General features: G+C 50.6%; 1 protein-coding gene across 3 annotated transcripts in view; it reads right to left on the bottom strand.

Annotated features, from left to right (window-relative positions):
- Nipal3 (NIPA like domain containing 3) overlaps positions 1 to 13303 on the bottom strand; it is a 38089-nt gene that overhangs the window by 5511 nt on the left and 19275 nt on the right. For 2 of the 3 annotated variants that reach the window (XM_050154713.1, XM_050154720.1), the window contains 6 exons: positions 11810 to 11955; positions 9759 to 9855; positions 7596 to 7731; positions 5891 to 5979; positions 4983 to 5046; positions 2910 to 3004 (listed from right to left, as the gene is read on the bottom strand). In XM_050154713.1, coding sequence (XP_050010670.1) covers positions 2910 to 3004; positions 4983 to 5046; positions 5891 to 5979; positions 7596 to 7731; positions 9759 to 9855; positions 11810 to 11955 — 627 coding nt within the window. The remainder of the gene's footprint in view (positions 1 to 2909; positions 3005 to 4982; positions 5047 to 5890; positions 5980 to 7595; positions 7732 to 9758; positions 9856 to 11809; positions 11956 to 13303) is intronic. The other variant, XM_050154728.1, reaches the window with a different exon arrangement.

Genomic DNA, 13303 nt, shown 5'->3' with positions numbered 1-13303 from the left:
GAGGGCTCAGGTTTTGACACTGTTGGGAAATGGGATGCTTCTGTCCGTGGAGACCTGATTGATTCTCTTTTAGAAGACTGGACAAGGCTCAGGCTGTGACATAAATCAGCATTAACTAGCACGCAAGCCAGTCTAGGAACAGCACCTCTGCTTTCTGTGGTTTGGACAGTGGCCATACTTGGTCTATGCTCAGACATGGTAACAGAGTGTTCCTGTCCATATAGACACCTATTCAGACGAGCATGGCTCGACTGATGAGGCCCTGAGGAGTGGTTTCTAGTGGGCCAAGGACCACAGAGCCCGTGGAGGCTCCCTTGATCCTGACAGTCAGGGCTGCTGTTCTCTTTATCCATCTAAGAAAGCCCCTCTAGCTGTGATGTATCCTGAAGTCCTGGAATCTAAAGACAGCAAACCAAACGACAGTCAAAGGCCAGATCCCATGACCAGAGAAAGCAAGTAACTGGAGAAGTGGTTCTGTTGATGACCATGCGAGTCATGTGCTAAAATCCTGGATGTGTGTGTGTGTGTGTGTGTGTGTGTGTGTGGTGTGTGCACACACACAAATGTGCCTGTGCGTGCATGTGGAGGCTGGAGGTCGATGCTGAGTGTCTTCCTTGATCACTCTCTGCTTTAGATTGTCTTAAGCCAGGGTCTTTCACTGACCCTTGAGCACACTGATTAGTTACACTGCCCCCACCAGCACTAGGACTCCAGACATGCGCTGCTGGGCCAGGTCCAGATGTGGGTGCTGGGGATCCATGCATGGGGTCGCACATTTGCAGAGCAAGTATTTATGCACTGAGCCATCTACTCAACCCAAAACTTCAAAGTTTTTAAAGGAAAATGGAAGCAAAGGCAAAACTAGTCAGGCATCTACCACATCCCAGACACTGTGCCCACAACCTTGACACATGCACCCCGTAACCCAGAGATAAGAGTGAGGATGAGAGGCCTTGACACGTCTTATGGGGGAAGGTGGCAGAGGGCAGAGTTTGAATGTGAATCGAGCCATGTGAACTCTATGTGTCCAGTAGGATTGTCTCAACTTCGCTAGGACAAGGTCTTCGATCTTCAGTGCCTCATTTCCTACTGAGGTCACGAGGTACAAGAGCCACACCCACAAACTGGTCATAGAATCCTGGTTTCTAGGACCAGCCGACGTCCCCCCCTACTTCCCATCAGAGAAGTGTACGTATGCACACAGGGACATGTGTATGGACAGACACACAGTTTATAAACGCACAGACACACGGGGACATACACATACTCGCACACAGAGTTGACACCTCACCTATCTGGGATTCAGCTATCCAGCGCCCTCATCTATCCGGAACACAGCCGAGAGACAAGGAAGTAAGCAGAAGAGGCATCTGAGCAGCCAGGTTCGACGTTAACACAGTCCACGCACTGATAGCCCGAGCCCTGAACTGCCAGGAGAAACCTCAGGGCCCCACTCAGCCACTCTGCGTTCATCCACACGTGGCTGAGTCGGGCCAAATGAAAATGCTGACATGGGGTTCTCTACTCCTACTCAGGCAGGCTGGCCACAGCAAGCAGGGCAGAGGGCAGCTTAGCAGAGCAAGATAAAACAAACAAACAAACAAACAAACCAGTGAGCGGGTGCGGCTGGGGCCACTCGACACGGGAGCACATCAATCAGTCCTGAGAACACACTTGGGTCAAGGCATCAAAACCTAAAAGCTGAGTCATGCTGCTATGTAGCCCAGGTTGGTCTTAGGACTCATGATCCTCCTGCCTCAGCCTCCCAAATGCTGGGGATTATAGGTGCATGCCGTTACGAGTGTTTAAGAACTGCTCTCGATGAGGGACTATTTTATATGGCTGACATATGTGTTCATACTTTGTTTATTGCTTCTGTGACTGGAGGATGTGTGATTATGTTGTGAAAAAGTAGAAGAAAATGCAGGCATGGCCTGGTGCCCAACCAACCTGGCATATTGCACCTCTATGTAAGAAGCATGGCACACCATGCTCCTGAAGTCAAAAGACTGAATTCTGAAGTAGCGTGAGTAGCCGGTAGCTGGCCGGGGGATGAGTCTGAACAACTTTAATAAGCTTTTCCTGTGTAGAGACCCTGGTGGTGTGGGTGCTCACTGTCCGGTCCGCAGGTATGTGCTAAGCAATCACAGCAGTCTTCCACTGTATAAGTTGTACACACGCACACTAAAGCAGATGCTGGTCCCTGAAGCCGTCTCCAGGGCGATTTTATCTCTGTGCCCTTTACAGACCCACGGCACTGCTGTCTTGTCAGGGGACGCCCAGTAACGGCAGCAGAGGTCATGTTAGTGATCATTAGTAGCCTGGAGAATTTATATCAGCTAACTTAACCCAGGCTCATCCAGTCTTATCGGTCCCACTCAGTTTTCCTAGCCCACCACAATCCCCACACCTCCCTATCACCTGTGTGTGGCTGAATGCTAAGTGGTTCTAGCCATGGCTAAACACCATTTGAGCTTGGGTTCCCAGTGTGAGCCCTCAATTCCCTGGAAAGTACGGTGGGGCAGGATCGAGGTTATAGTGTTGGATTCGTTCATGTTAATTTTCTTTGTCGCCCCCCCCCTTCTGTTTGTAGGCTCAAGGCCTGGTGCTGCTGATTGGAGCGACACTTGATGTAAGTCGGGGTTTTCTTTCCAAGACCCTGTGACAGACCTGGGAACTGGCAAGGGGTTCTCAAGGCCAACTGAGGCGCCTCAGCCATCAGCTCCTCATTTGAAAGAAGAGCTTGAAAGCGATACAAACCAACAAAAAACAGGGCTAGAACTCACACCACAGCACACCTGTCCTGCACTGCGCTTCCTACACCTAGTAGCAGTCACTCCCTACTAGAGCAGCCAGCAGGGCATGGGGGAGGCGCGAGGGGGGAGGAGGAAGGGGTGGGGCTCCGTTACCTGGCATGGCGTCCATGGAAATATAGGGCTCGAATGGAATGGCCTTCTTCCTGTTTCGCGTGATTAAGAACACACCCAGGAAGGCGATGAGGCACCTGAAGACCGGAGAGGAAGAGGAGAAGTGAGACCAGGAGCAATCATGAGGAGGGGACTTGAGGGCAAGTGGCTAAGGGCCAGCTAAAGAGAGCGGAGACCACAGGGCCTGCAACCAGCAAGAAACACTGTGCAAGATAGCAGCTTGGGGGCAGGACAGGGAACAGAGGCCACACATCCAGAGTCCACAAACTGGATTCTATAGTGATATTTTATTTATGCTTTAATAAATAAAGTTTGCCTAAAGATCAGAAGGGTAAAGCTAAGCCACTAGATAGAGATCAGGTAGACCTTTATTCCCAGGATTAATAGGAGGCAGAGGGATCTCTGTGAGTTCAAGGCCACCCTGGGCTACAATGCAGAAACAAATCCAGGAGGTGGTGCCTCACACCTTGAATCCCAGCACTAGAGGGAATATAAAATGGGAGGAGACAGAGGCTTAGTCCGCTTAGTCTGCGGTCGTCCAGCCTTGGTAGAGGTAAGACTTCTCTAGTGGCTTGGCTATTTTGCTTTTCTGGTTTTCGGTTGAGCCCTAATATCTGTCTCTGGGATTTTATTATTTGTGCTACAGGATTCAGAATTGTCTTCCAGGGAAATTTGTAGCATGTGGCTCATCTACTTTCCTACAGTCAGTGTTCTCAAAAGTATGCCTTTTAAAAAGCTGTATTTTTTTTAACTAAAAAAACTTGCTTTTATTTTATTTATTTTCTTGGCTTTTCAAGACAGCCTTGGCTGTCCTGGAACTCACTCTGTAGATGAGGTTGGCCTCAAACTTGCCTGTCTCCCTAGGGCTGGGGTGCTGGGATTAAAGGCATGTGTCACTACCACCCAGCTCTAAAAGATTTCTTTATGATTTGAATACAGTTGGTATAAAAGTCTAGAAAAATGACAACAAATGTACTAGAAAGTCCCCGTGTCTCCTCTCTCTCTTTCTCATGCACGTGTACACACACAGACACTCACAGACACACACAGACACACACACACACACAGACACATACAGACACACACATATACACAGACACACACACACATAGACACAGAAACACACACAGACATACACACAGATACACACACAGTGCATTGCTCTGGCTGGCCTTGAACTTGCTATGTAGAACAGGGTGACCTGAACTCACTGATTTACCTGTTTCTGCTCCACCTGCCACCCAGAGCTGGGACTAAGGGTATGCGCCATCCCACTCTGTTTTTCTTTTCTCTCAGTGTGTGGAAAGAAGCAGTTCCTCAAAATCAAGGTGCAGTTTACAGGCAGTGATGCAGAGATCCCAAGAAGAAAGATGGACAGTCTCTATTCACGTGTGTGTTTGTTCACCTACCAGGTCAAGATTGAAAGACTTCTATCCCCCTAGAGCACTGGTTCTCAACCTTTGTGGTGACCTCCAACCATAAAGTTATTTTCATTGCTACTTCATACTGTAATGCTGCTAGTATTATGACTAATAATGTAACTACACGGTATGCTGGAGATCTGATATGTGACCCCTGTGAAAGGGTCATTCAACCCCCATAGGGGTTGTGACCCACAGGTTGAGAACCACTGCTCTAGACGATTCTAAGCAGCTGTGGGTAACCCTGAACTGATCCTCCAGCCTCTATCTTCTGAGCGCTGGGAGACGTCAGTGCCACACTGTCTGGTTTCATTCATTACTGGGGATGGAACCTAGGGTTTTAGCATGCTAGGCAGAAACTGAACCAAATAAGCCCCAGCCCAGCTTCCCGGAAGGACCTCGGTGCCTTTTCTCTTCATGCCCCACCATGCCCAGAGTCTCTACCACCTGACTTCTCTCCCCACGAGTTACATTTATCAGAAATGACAAAAGGAGAGAAGGCTGCAGGCCTTTGGGGGAGCCAGCTGCTCACTTTTGGAGCCAGCACCCTCCGGCTAGCAACTCTCTCCACTCCAGGACCATGGCTGAAGCAATTGGTCAGGGGCAAGTCCTGGCTAGACAGAGTGGGACTCACCCCAGGGCAAACATGCAGACGTGCAGCGCTTCCTCCCCGAGGAAGTCCAGGTAGAAGATTGCACCTGTAGCAGCAAGGGAGAGAAGAGATCGCGATCATTTCCAGACCTGCTTGGAGGTGACTGTCTTAGGAGGCTCTTTATATCTCCATATTCAAACAAACTTTTGAGATAATCTTCAGCTGCTCCAAATAGCAAAGCTCCATATACACTTTCTCTAATCTCATCCCTATCATTAGCCACAGGTCACGATAATTGATAATTTCCTGCCTCAGCTTTCCAAGTGCTAGAATTACAGGCTCTAGCCACCATGCCCGGTTTGTTTGTTTGTTCCTTCATCTCCTCCTGCCCTCACCTCTTTTTTTTGACAGACTCTCATGTAGCTCAGGCTGGCCTCAAGCTCCTTAGGTAGTCAAGGATGACTTTGAACTTCTCATTCTCCTTCTTCTACCTCCCAAGTGCTGGGATGACAGGTAAGGTGTGCATAGCCAGACCTGGTTATTGCGGCATGAAGGATGGAACCAGGGTTCCGTTCACACTAGGTCAACACTCTACCAATGGAACCACATCCTAGCCCCGTCGACCTACACTGTTGGAGAAGCCCTGCCCAGGACCCACAGCAGGAGGAACGGGGGATGTTTGGATCATACATATTGCAGTTCTAGAGAGGAAGTGTTATTAGACCTGTAAAACCAAGGCTTGGAAGGTAGGTGGTTATTCCCTGAGCCACATGGTTGGCATAACGACTGTCGGAATGCAAGCCTTCATCTCCAAATCTCACGCCCTCCACAAAGACCACAGGCAGAGCCAGAAAGCACAATCAGCTGAGAGGTAGGCCCCCACCCCCACCCAGGAACAATGTCCCTCTGCTCAGGCAGGACACAGAAACCCAGTAACGGGCAACTCTCACCTGCTGTGATGGCTGCCGTGGTGGACAGGATGTAGCCTATGCTGGCGATCAAGGAGGAGTCATAGATCTGAGAGGCTTGACTCAAAAACCTGCAACACACAGTTACTTGGATCAGTGGGCTAAGGGGGTAAGAGAGGAACTTGGGGTACAAGGCAAGGCATGGGGAGGGTTTCTAGGTCTATAAGAATGGACTCTCTCCGTTACAGTGCTGGGGACCTAAAGATTTGAGGTCTGAGCTTGGCCCACAGACTGAAGCCCTTCTGCGGCATACCTCTGACTGTGTGACTGTGGCCATGGCCACACCCTTTTCCTCACCCCTGGTCCCCACCTCACTGAACGGAGCTTCTCCTGGGTCCACACATATCCGAGGACAATCTCATGGGACTTGTCACAGCCAGCCCAATGTTGTAATTTTTTAACATACTAGAAACATGTTAGTGGTTACTGCGATGAACGGGAGAAAGGAAAAGCCAGCTCCTATTTTGTCTGTGGCAGACACCACCTTCATGTGGGAACTGAGCCTCTGTCCAATTCCCTGTTGACATCCCAGCCAGCCCTGCACAGCTGCCCGCAGGAACACTAGCCGCTAAGCTAACTGTCTGTGCACAGGCTGTATCCCTGAGACCTATGAGGGGGACTGTGGCTCTGCGTGCTGGGGGACTGTCCGACTGGGAGACCATACGTTCCTAAGAGGTGGCAGGAGTCCTTGGTTGCCTGTGTGACCCCGATCTCTCAGCACTGAATCTGTGTACCCGGCAAAGGTTCTCCTTAGGAGGGCTATAATAGTGTTGAGGGGCTAAAAAGTCCTGATAGTCAAACGGTAGCAGTGACAAAACTCATGACGTGTGTGGACGCCAAGCTGGGGTGCTTCGGGCAGACCTGTGGGTCTCAGCTGCAGAGGGTGAAGCTGAACCCCAGGGCAGCCTCGTGGGACTTGGAGGAGCGGATGCAGAGGGGCTCAGACTGGGAACCTGATGCTTAAATTCAGCCCTCAATCTATCACATCCTAGCTTTAATCTCCCTCTGCCTCCCAACACGGGACAGACAATACCATCTCCAGCCCGCCCCGCAGGGTGCTGTGAGCATAGGTAATCTGAAAATGGAGCCCCCACCAGCAGCAGCTGCTGCCTTGGCCCTCAAAGTCAGGAGGCCGGTGGGTGCTGTGCTCAGGCTAGACCTAGGAACCTGACCTTCAGGCTGGCTCAGCCTAGCCACCACTGAGTGCCACTCCCTTCCAGTCCTCTGGCGGGAAGGGCTCTAGGACTCAGAGGGGGCAGGACCGAAGCCTGCTCTCAGGATTGCAAAGCTTCTCAGCTTCACGTCACCCATACTCAGAGGTAGAAACGAGCGTGCACTCTTTTCTCTGTGAGGACCCGGGGTCGAGTTCTCGGGGACAGGAAATGACAACTCTGTTTCCCCAAGGAGACAAGCAAGCGCCTCTTTGGTGACGGCAAGGCTTCTCAAGTTCCCATAGGGCAGATGACAGGCTGCTTCTTAAACTTTGAGCACTCGGGACAGGGAGGGATGTGTGTGTGTGTGTGTGTGTGTGTGTGTGTGTGTGTGTGTGTGTGTGTTTGGATTCCACTCCCTGCCCCATGAGTTTCTCTCTACCCTGATGCTAAGCTGGCTCTCTGTATGTTCTGGCTGCCCTACAACTTCAGAGCCAAACGGAACCAGGCCCCAGAGTGGAGGAAGTGTAACACACGTGGCCTGATAGACGGCCGTGGCCACCATGCACACGAACATCACGTAGAAGATCGGGTAGTCCAGCTGCAGGTTGCCTTGGATGGAGAGCACCAGCATCCCCGACACAGCCTTGACCGTCACCACCGTCATGGAACCTGCGGAGAACAAGCAAGGTCCTGAAAGGACTTGGGGGCAGAGGCGGGAGGTTCGCGGAGCCCTCCCGTGGTAAGAAGACACCATTGGCTAGGTCTACTTTGCCCAGGACTCCCTTAGCTGGGCTGACAAGTCAAACAGAGGGATGTGAGGTGCCCACAGCTCTTTTCAAATATCACTTCACTGTACCCTAATGGGCAGCAAGATCAGATCTCTGCCCCAGACGACATGACAGTGGGCGGGAAATGGCTCTCTGAACAGACACGCAAACTTCCCCCGAGCACCGACTTCATGGTAATCCAGGATAACAGGTGAGGAAAGAACTCAGGAATCGGAGCTTCATAATGCTCAGTCACGTGCATTTGCGAAACTGGAGGTAGGAAAAACGACTGGGGGAAGGGACAAAGGAAGCCACAGCCCCCGCTGAACTGCACTGCTTCCCCTCTGTCAACTGCCTCAGTAGCGTTCTCCCGCCAGCAATCCAGCACACCGTGCCTTCTGGGCCCCTCGGCCACTGCGCTGGTCTGCACGCATGGGAAGCCCCTGAAGTCACGCTTGTGGCACCATACTATCCACGCTACCAAACAGCAGATGGGCCATGAACGACGGGATGTTGACGACTTCGGTACTAACCACCACAACGTCACAAAGGGACAGGAGACTGCTTATGCTGCAACTTGGGTACGCCTAAGAATGTTATGTTCAAACGAGCCAGTTACAGAAAGGCCTCATAGGGCCAGGTGTGTAGTGTGCACCTGGAATCCTAGCACTCAGGAGGCTGAGGCAGGAGGATCAAGAGCTCAAGGCTAGCTGTCTACAAAAGAAGATTTTTTTTCCCCCTAAGCTGAAGATGTTGCTCAGTCGAGAGAGGGTTTGTCTAGCACACACAAAGCCCTGGGCTCTGTCCCCAGCATGGCCTAAACAGGGCTGAATGCAATCCCAGCACTCAGGAGGTACCAGCAGGAGGATGAGATGCTCAAGGTGGCAACCCAGGGATTTCAAGGTCAGCCTGGGCTACCGGGGACCCAGTCTCAATACAAACAAACGAAGAGCCACTTTAGGATATAATTCCAGTTATGTAAGATGTTCACAATGATGCATTTATACACAAAAGGGAGGTTAGTGGTCGCCTGGAGCTGGGGAGATGGGGGTGGGAGTCACCAGTACGGAGTACAGGGTTTATTTTTGGGGTGTTCTATAATTAGATTGTGGTTGTGTGAGTCTATGACTATAGGAAACCCCACTCAAGGCTTCCCTTGAGGAGAAGAACCACGTGGCATATGAATTCTACCTCAATAAAACTGTTTTAAAAAGTAGATCAGAATAATGCCAGCCTGTGTTCAGTGACAGACATCTGCATGGTTTGGGGGGGGGCTGTCACTGAGGTGGGATGGGGGGAATCACATGTGGGTACCTCTGCCCATATCAGTTCACTGTCCTCCCAACACTGGGGTATTTTCCTTGTCTGTTTTGGAGTACTGTGTAGAGGAGACACCAGACGGCCAGCCCTTTCTCCTGCTCTGTTGGACACTGAGTGACTAGTAGCATCTTTGCCTCAGCCTGAAGGCCATCTTCGGCCTGAGCACCAATCCCTTGAAAGGAGGTAAACCTTTCTGTTCTGACTCCATACCTGCCCTCTCTCCATACAGCCCTTTGAGGATACTGCTGGACAGCTCTGAGGTTACCTCTGACCTCACCTAGCTTACCCTCCTTCCATTCCTTCTCCTGACGGGTCACTGCCCACACTCAGGTGGCTGTGGTCCATGCATTTGCTCACTTTTCTCTTGTTGAAGACGGTCCTCTCTGAATCTCCACTGGGACTTTAGTTCTGGGCACTTGGAAGACTCGAGACTTGAGCCAGAGTGCGAGAAATGTTAGAAGCCACCTCGGTCAGCCGGGCCCAGCTCCCTGTGGCCACCTGTAGAGTGACCGCCTTGAACTAGCCTCAGGTAGCTTCTGTATGCAGAGCCGATAGCCTTGAGCAGGGTTACCGGGGGTGACAAAGCCCCATCACCCAGAAACCGCTTACCAAGCAAGGCCACCAGGAGGAGAATCACGATGATGCTGTTGGCGTTCTTCTCCTTGTAGAAGTACAACAGCAGGCATAACAGGACGATCGCCACCAGCTGCGGAGGACATCAGTGGTCACCAGGCATGTAGTCAGGAATCCAATGTGTGTCCCTGTCCTGACCAAGCCCAAGTATGTGTGTAGCGGATCAGAGAAAGAGGAAGGCAACTGTTGGGCCCAGCAGCACACTTGGGAGGTGGCTTAGGAGGAGCAGAGAGGTCAGGGCCTGCTCAGACTGCACAGTGAGTTCAAGGCCGGCCTGGGGAACTCAGGTGCTATCTCAAAATATGAAAAGACAAAAGTGGTTGGCGCAGACAAATTTCAGAGCACTTTCCAGGGACATCCAGGCCCAGGGTTCAAAATCCAGTAATAAAAACCCAACCCAAAAGAAAACAACAACAAAAAAAGCAAAATGCTACTCCCAAGTGAGACACATACTTGGGGAACCATTTGGTCAAGTAACAGGAGCACGCTCTGTGTCACTAGGCCTCAGCCGGGTGCAACTTCCAGAGAAAGAGGAAGGCAGCTGCTGCTGAGTGTGGTGGCCCAGGCCTGAAATCCTGGCACTTGGGAGGCAGAGGTGGGAGGGTTTTGAGTTATTGGTTAACTTGGGCTATGCGGTGAGACTATGTCTCAAAATATAAAAGAGGAAGCTGAGTTGAATTTGGGAGTCGTAGGTTGTAGTTGTGTCTGTCTCTAAATTGCTTGCGTGACTATAGTCAAGTCTAAACATCTCCAAATCCCTGCTGCCCCCCGCCCCCAGCAAAGTAGGGATGCCACCACTCACAGGGCAATAGTTAGCACTATGCTGACTGAACGCTGCCCATGAGCCAGACGCCACTCCCAGCATGGCCGTCACGTTCAGCTCCTTACACCAACACCGTATTGTGAAGTGGGTGGGACCATTACAACCCTTGTAGCCGATGGCAGAGGCAGGATTTGAACCTGGGCAACCTAAGGATCCACATCTTTTCCCAATAGACCACACTGTCTGGGGCTGGAGGCCTAGAGTCCTGCATGGAAAAGCGACTTCAGCAACAGAAATTCCCTAGTAGCTAATTCTTTTTTTTTTAAATATTTATTTATTATGTATACAATATTCTGTCTGTGTATATGCCTGTAGGCCAGAAGAGGGCACCAGACCCCATTACAGATGGTTGTGAGCCACCATGTGGTTGCTGGGAATTGAACTCAGGACCTTTGGAAGAGCAGGCAATGCTCTTAACCTCTGAGCCATCTCTCCAGCCCTCTAGTAGCTAATTCTAAGCTTGCATTGTAAGATTGTTTCCTGGCCACCATCAGCCACCAGTCCTTTCTACTCCTTAAAGGCCTCGATGATTGACGGACGGTATGTCCCGTAAAAGGAAGCCAGCCCCAGCACCTGGCATTGCTAAGAAAACTGTGATAATGGCTTAGCTCCCCTTGCCAACCCCAAACCCATACTAAAGTCTGTTCATACCCAGAACTAATGTGGGAACATCAACAGACATTTTAAAGTGAGACTTCAAGACGTCCTTGTAATTGGAGGCCATTAACTCAAGCTCTCCCATGCCCGCTGTGACCCGCGTTCCATCTGGTGAGTGTCTTACCTAGCTGTTGCCAGTCTGGAAGAGAGTCTTGTGTTTTAGGAAGAAATCATGCTCCCTCCATGAGGCTACTGGCGGGTACCCCATCACATATATGTGCAGACTGACTCAGTAATACTCCTGAGGCTATGGGGAGGGCACCCCAGTTTTCAGCTATTGCCTGACTCTTTGTGACTCTTTGTGTTCCACCTGTCTTCATAGACACAGGCTGTGTGTACGCCTTCACAGCCCTCTGAAGACCCAAGATTGGTGGTGACCACAGATGGATTTGGATGGTGCCCAGGATAGACATGGCCCCAGCAAGTCATGTGCATTCGGCATGTTCAACTGTGCCTCAGTGATCCCAACTGCTGGCCTTGGGGCCAGGCGACTGGGATGTGATCCCCTTTCAGTCTATTCAAGCAGAATGATGGGACCTTCACTTACCATGTACAGGAGAAAAGGCCAGCTCACCAGGTGCCTGGCAATGTTCTCGCCTGTCATTTTCTCGTGACTATTGGGTGCAAATGTCACTAGCAGGTAGGTGCCCACGATCGCCAAACCACAGCCAACAAAGGACAAGACATAGCGCCCTGTGGGGAAAAAGGGAGGATGGTCAGGGCTTCAGGGCATGAGCCAGGTACATGGGGGGGGGGAGGTCTTTGGCAAGTCAGGGCAGCCTTTGCCTTTGTCCTGGCTAGTTTATCTCAACCTGACACAAGCCAGAGTCATCTGAAAATGGGGGAACCTCAACTGAGAAAATGCCTCCATAAGATCAGGCTGCAGGAAAACCTGTAGCGTGTTTTCTTAATTAGTGACTGATGGGGGAGGGTCCAGTCCATTGTGGGAGGGGCCAGCCTTGGCTGGTAGTGGTCCTGGGTTCTATAACAAAGCAGACTGAGCAAGCCATGGGGAGTTAGTCAGTAAGCAGCACTCCTCCATGGTCTCTGCCATCAGCTCCTGCCTCCAGGTTCGTGTCCTGCCTGAATTTCTGTCCCGATTGCCTTCAGTGAAAGACTGTGGGTGTGGAAGCATAAGACAAACCCTTTGCTCCCCAACTTGCTTTCAGTTGTGGCGTTTCACCATAGCAACAGAAACCCTAACTCAGACAGCCTGTGACAGGCATCTGGCACTGCTTGTATTTTTGGTTGTTCTTTACTTCAAAAGAGCAACCTTCCTTAATGTCTTCTCGTAAGGTTTATTTGTATATTTTTATGTGTATGAGTGATTTGCCTTCATGTATGTGCACTAATGAGTACCTGGTGCTTTTGGGGTGTCAGAAGGCATCAGATCTCCTGGAACTGGAGTTACAGACAGTTGTGATTCACCACGTGGGTCTTGGGAATTGAACCCAGGTCCTCCGCAAGACCACCTAGTACTCTTAACCACTGAGCCATCTCTCCAGGTCCCCTTAATATGTGTGTGTGTGTGTGTGTGTGTGTTTTAATTTATTGTTTACTTACTTGATTTGATTAATGCTCCACAAAACTTTAAATTTTTTATTTGATTTGTACTGACTTTGAGCACCACTGAGGGCATTGACTGCTTTGGTTCTTACAGACATGGACTTATGTAGTTCATTTGGTCACTCAGCATGGTGTTCGTGAGGTCTGTCTGTACCAACTGGGTTCATTCATTCTTACAGTCGAGCAGTAACTTGTGTGACAGCGACCCAAGCATCAATTGTCTGCTGCTGGGCACATGTGTTTGCTGCCTGGGATTGTAGAGTATATGTTGCTGTGGACACTCCTGCCTGTGTGAATCTCTACTGGGTATAAAGTATGCAGTGGAACCCTGGACCACTGGGTAGGTGATGTTTGGTTTGATGGTTACCATGACATGACTCTCCAAAAATGCCTGTAACAATTTACACTCCCATCAGTAGTGTGGAAGGGCTGCTTGTATGCTTGCTAACACGTAATGTTTTGTAGTTATTCTGGG

The sequence above is a fragment of the Alexandromys fortis genome, unplaced genomic scaffold (genome assembly GCF_014885135.2).
Source record: "Alexandromys fortis isolate MF-2015 unplaced genomic scaffold, M_Fortis_MF-2015_v1.1 scaffold_26, whole genome shotgun sequence".
In the NCBI taxonomy this organism is placed as follows: Eukaryota; Metazoa; Chordata; class Mammalia; order Rodentia; family Cricetidae; genus Alexandromys; species Alexandromys fortis.
The sequence above is the reverse complement of the archived record's forward strand: the minus strand, read 5'-3'. Positions and strand labels throughout refer to the sequence as shown.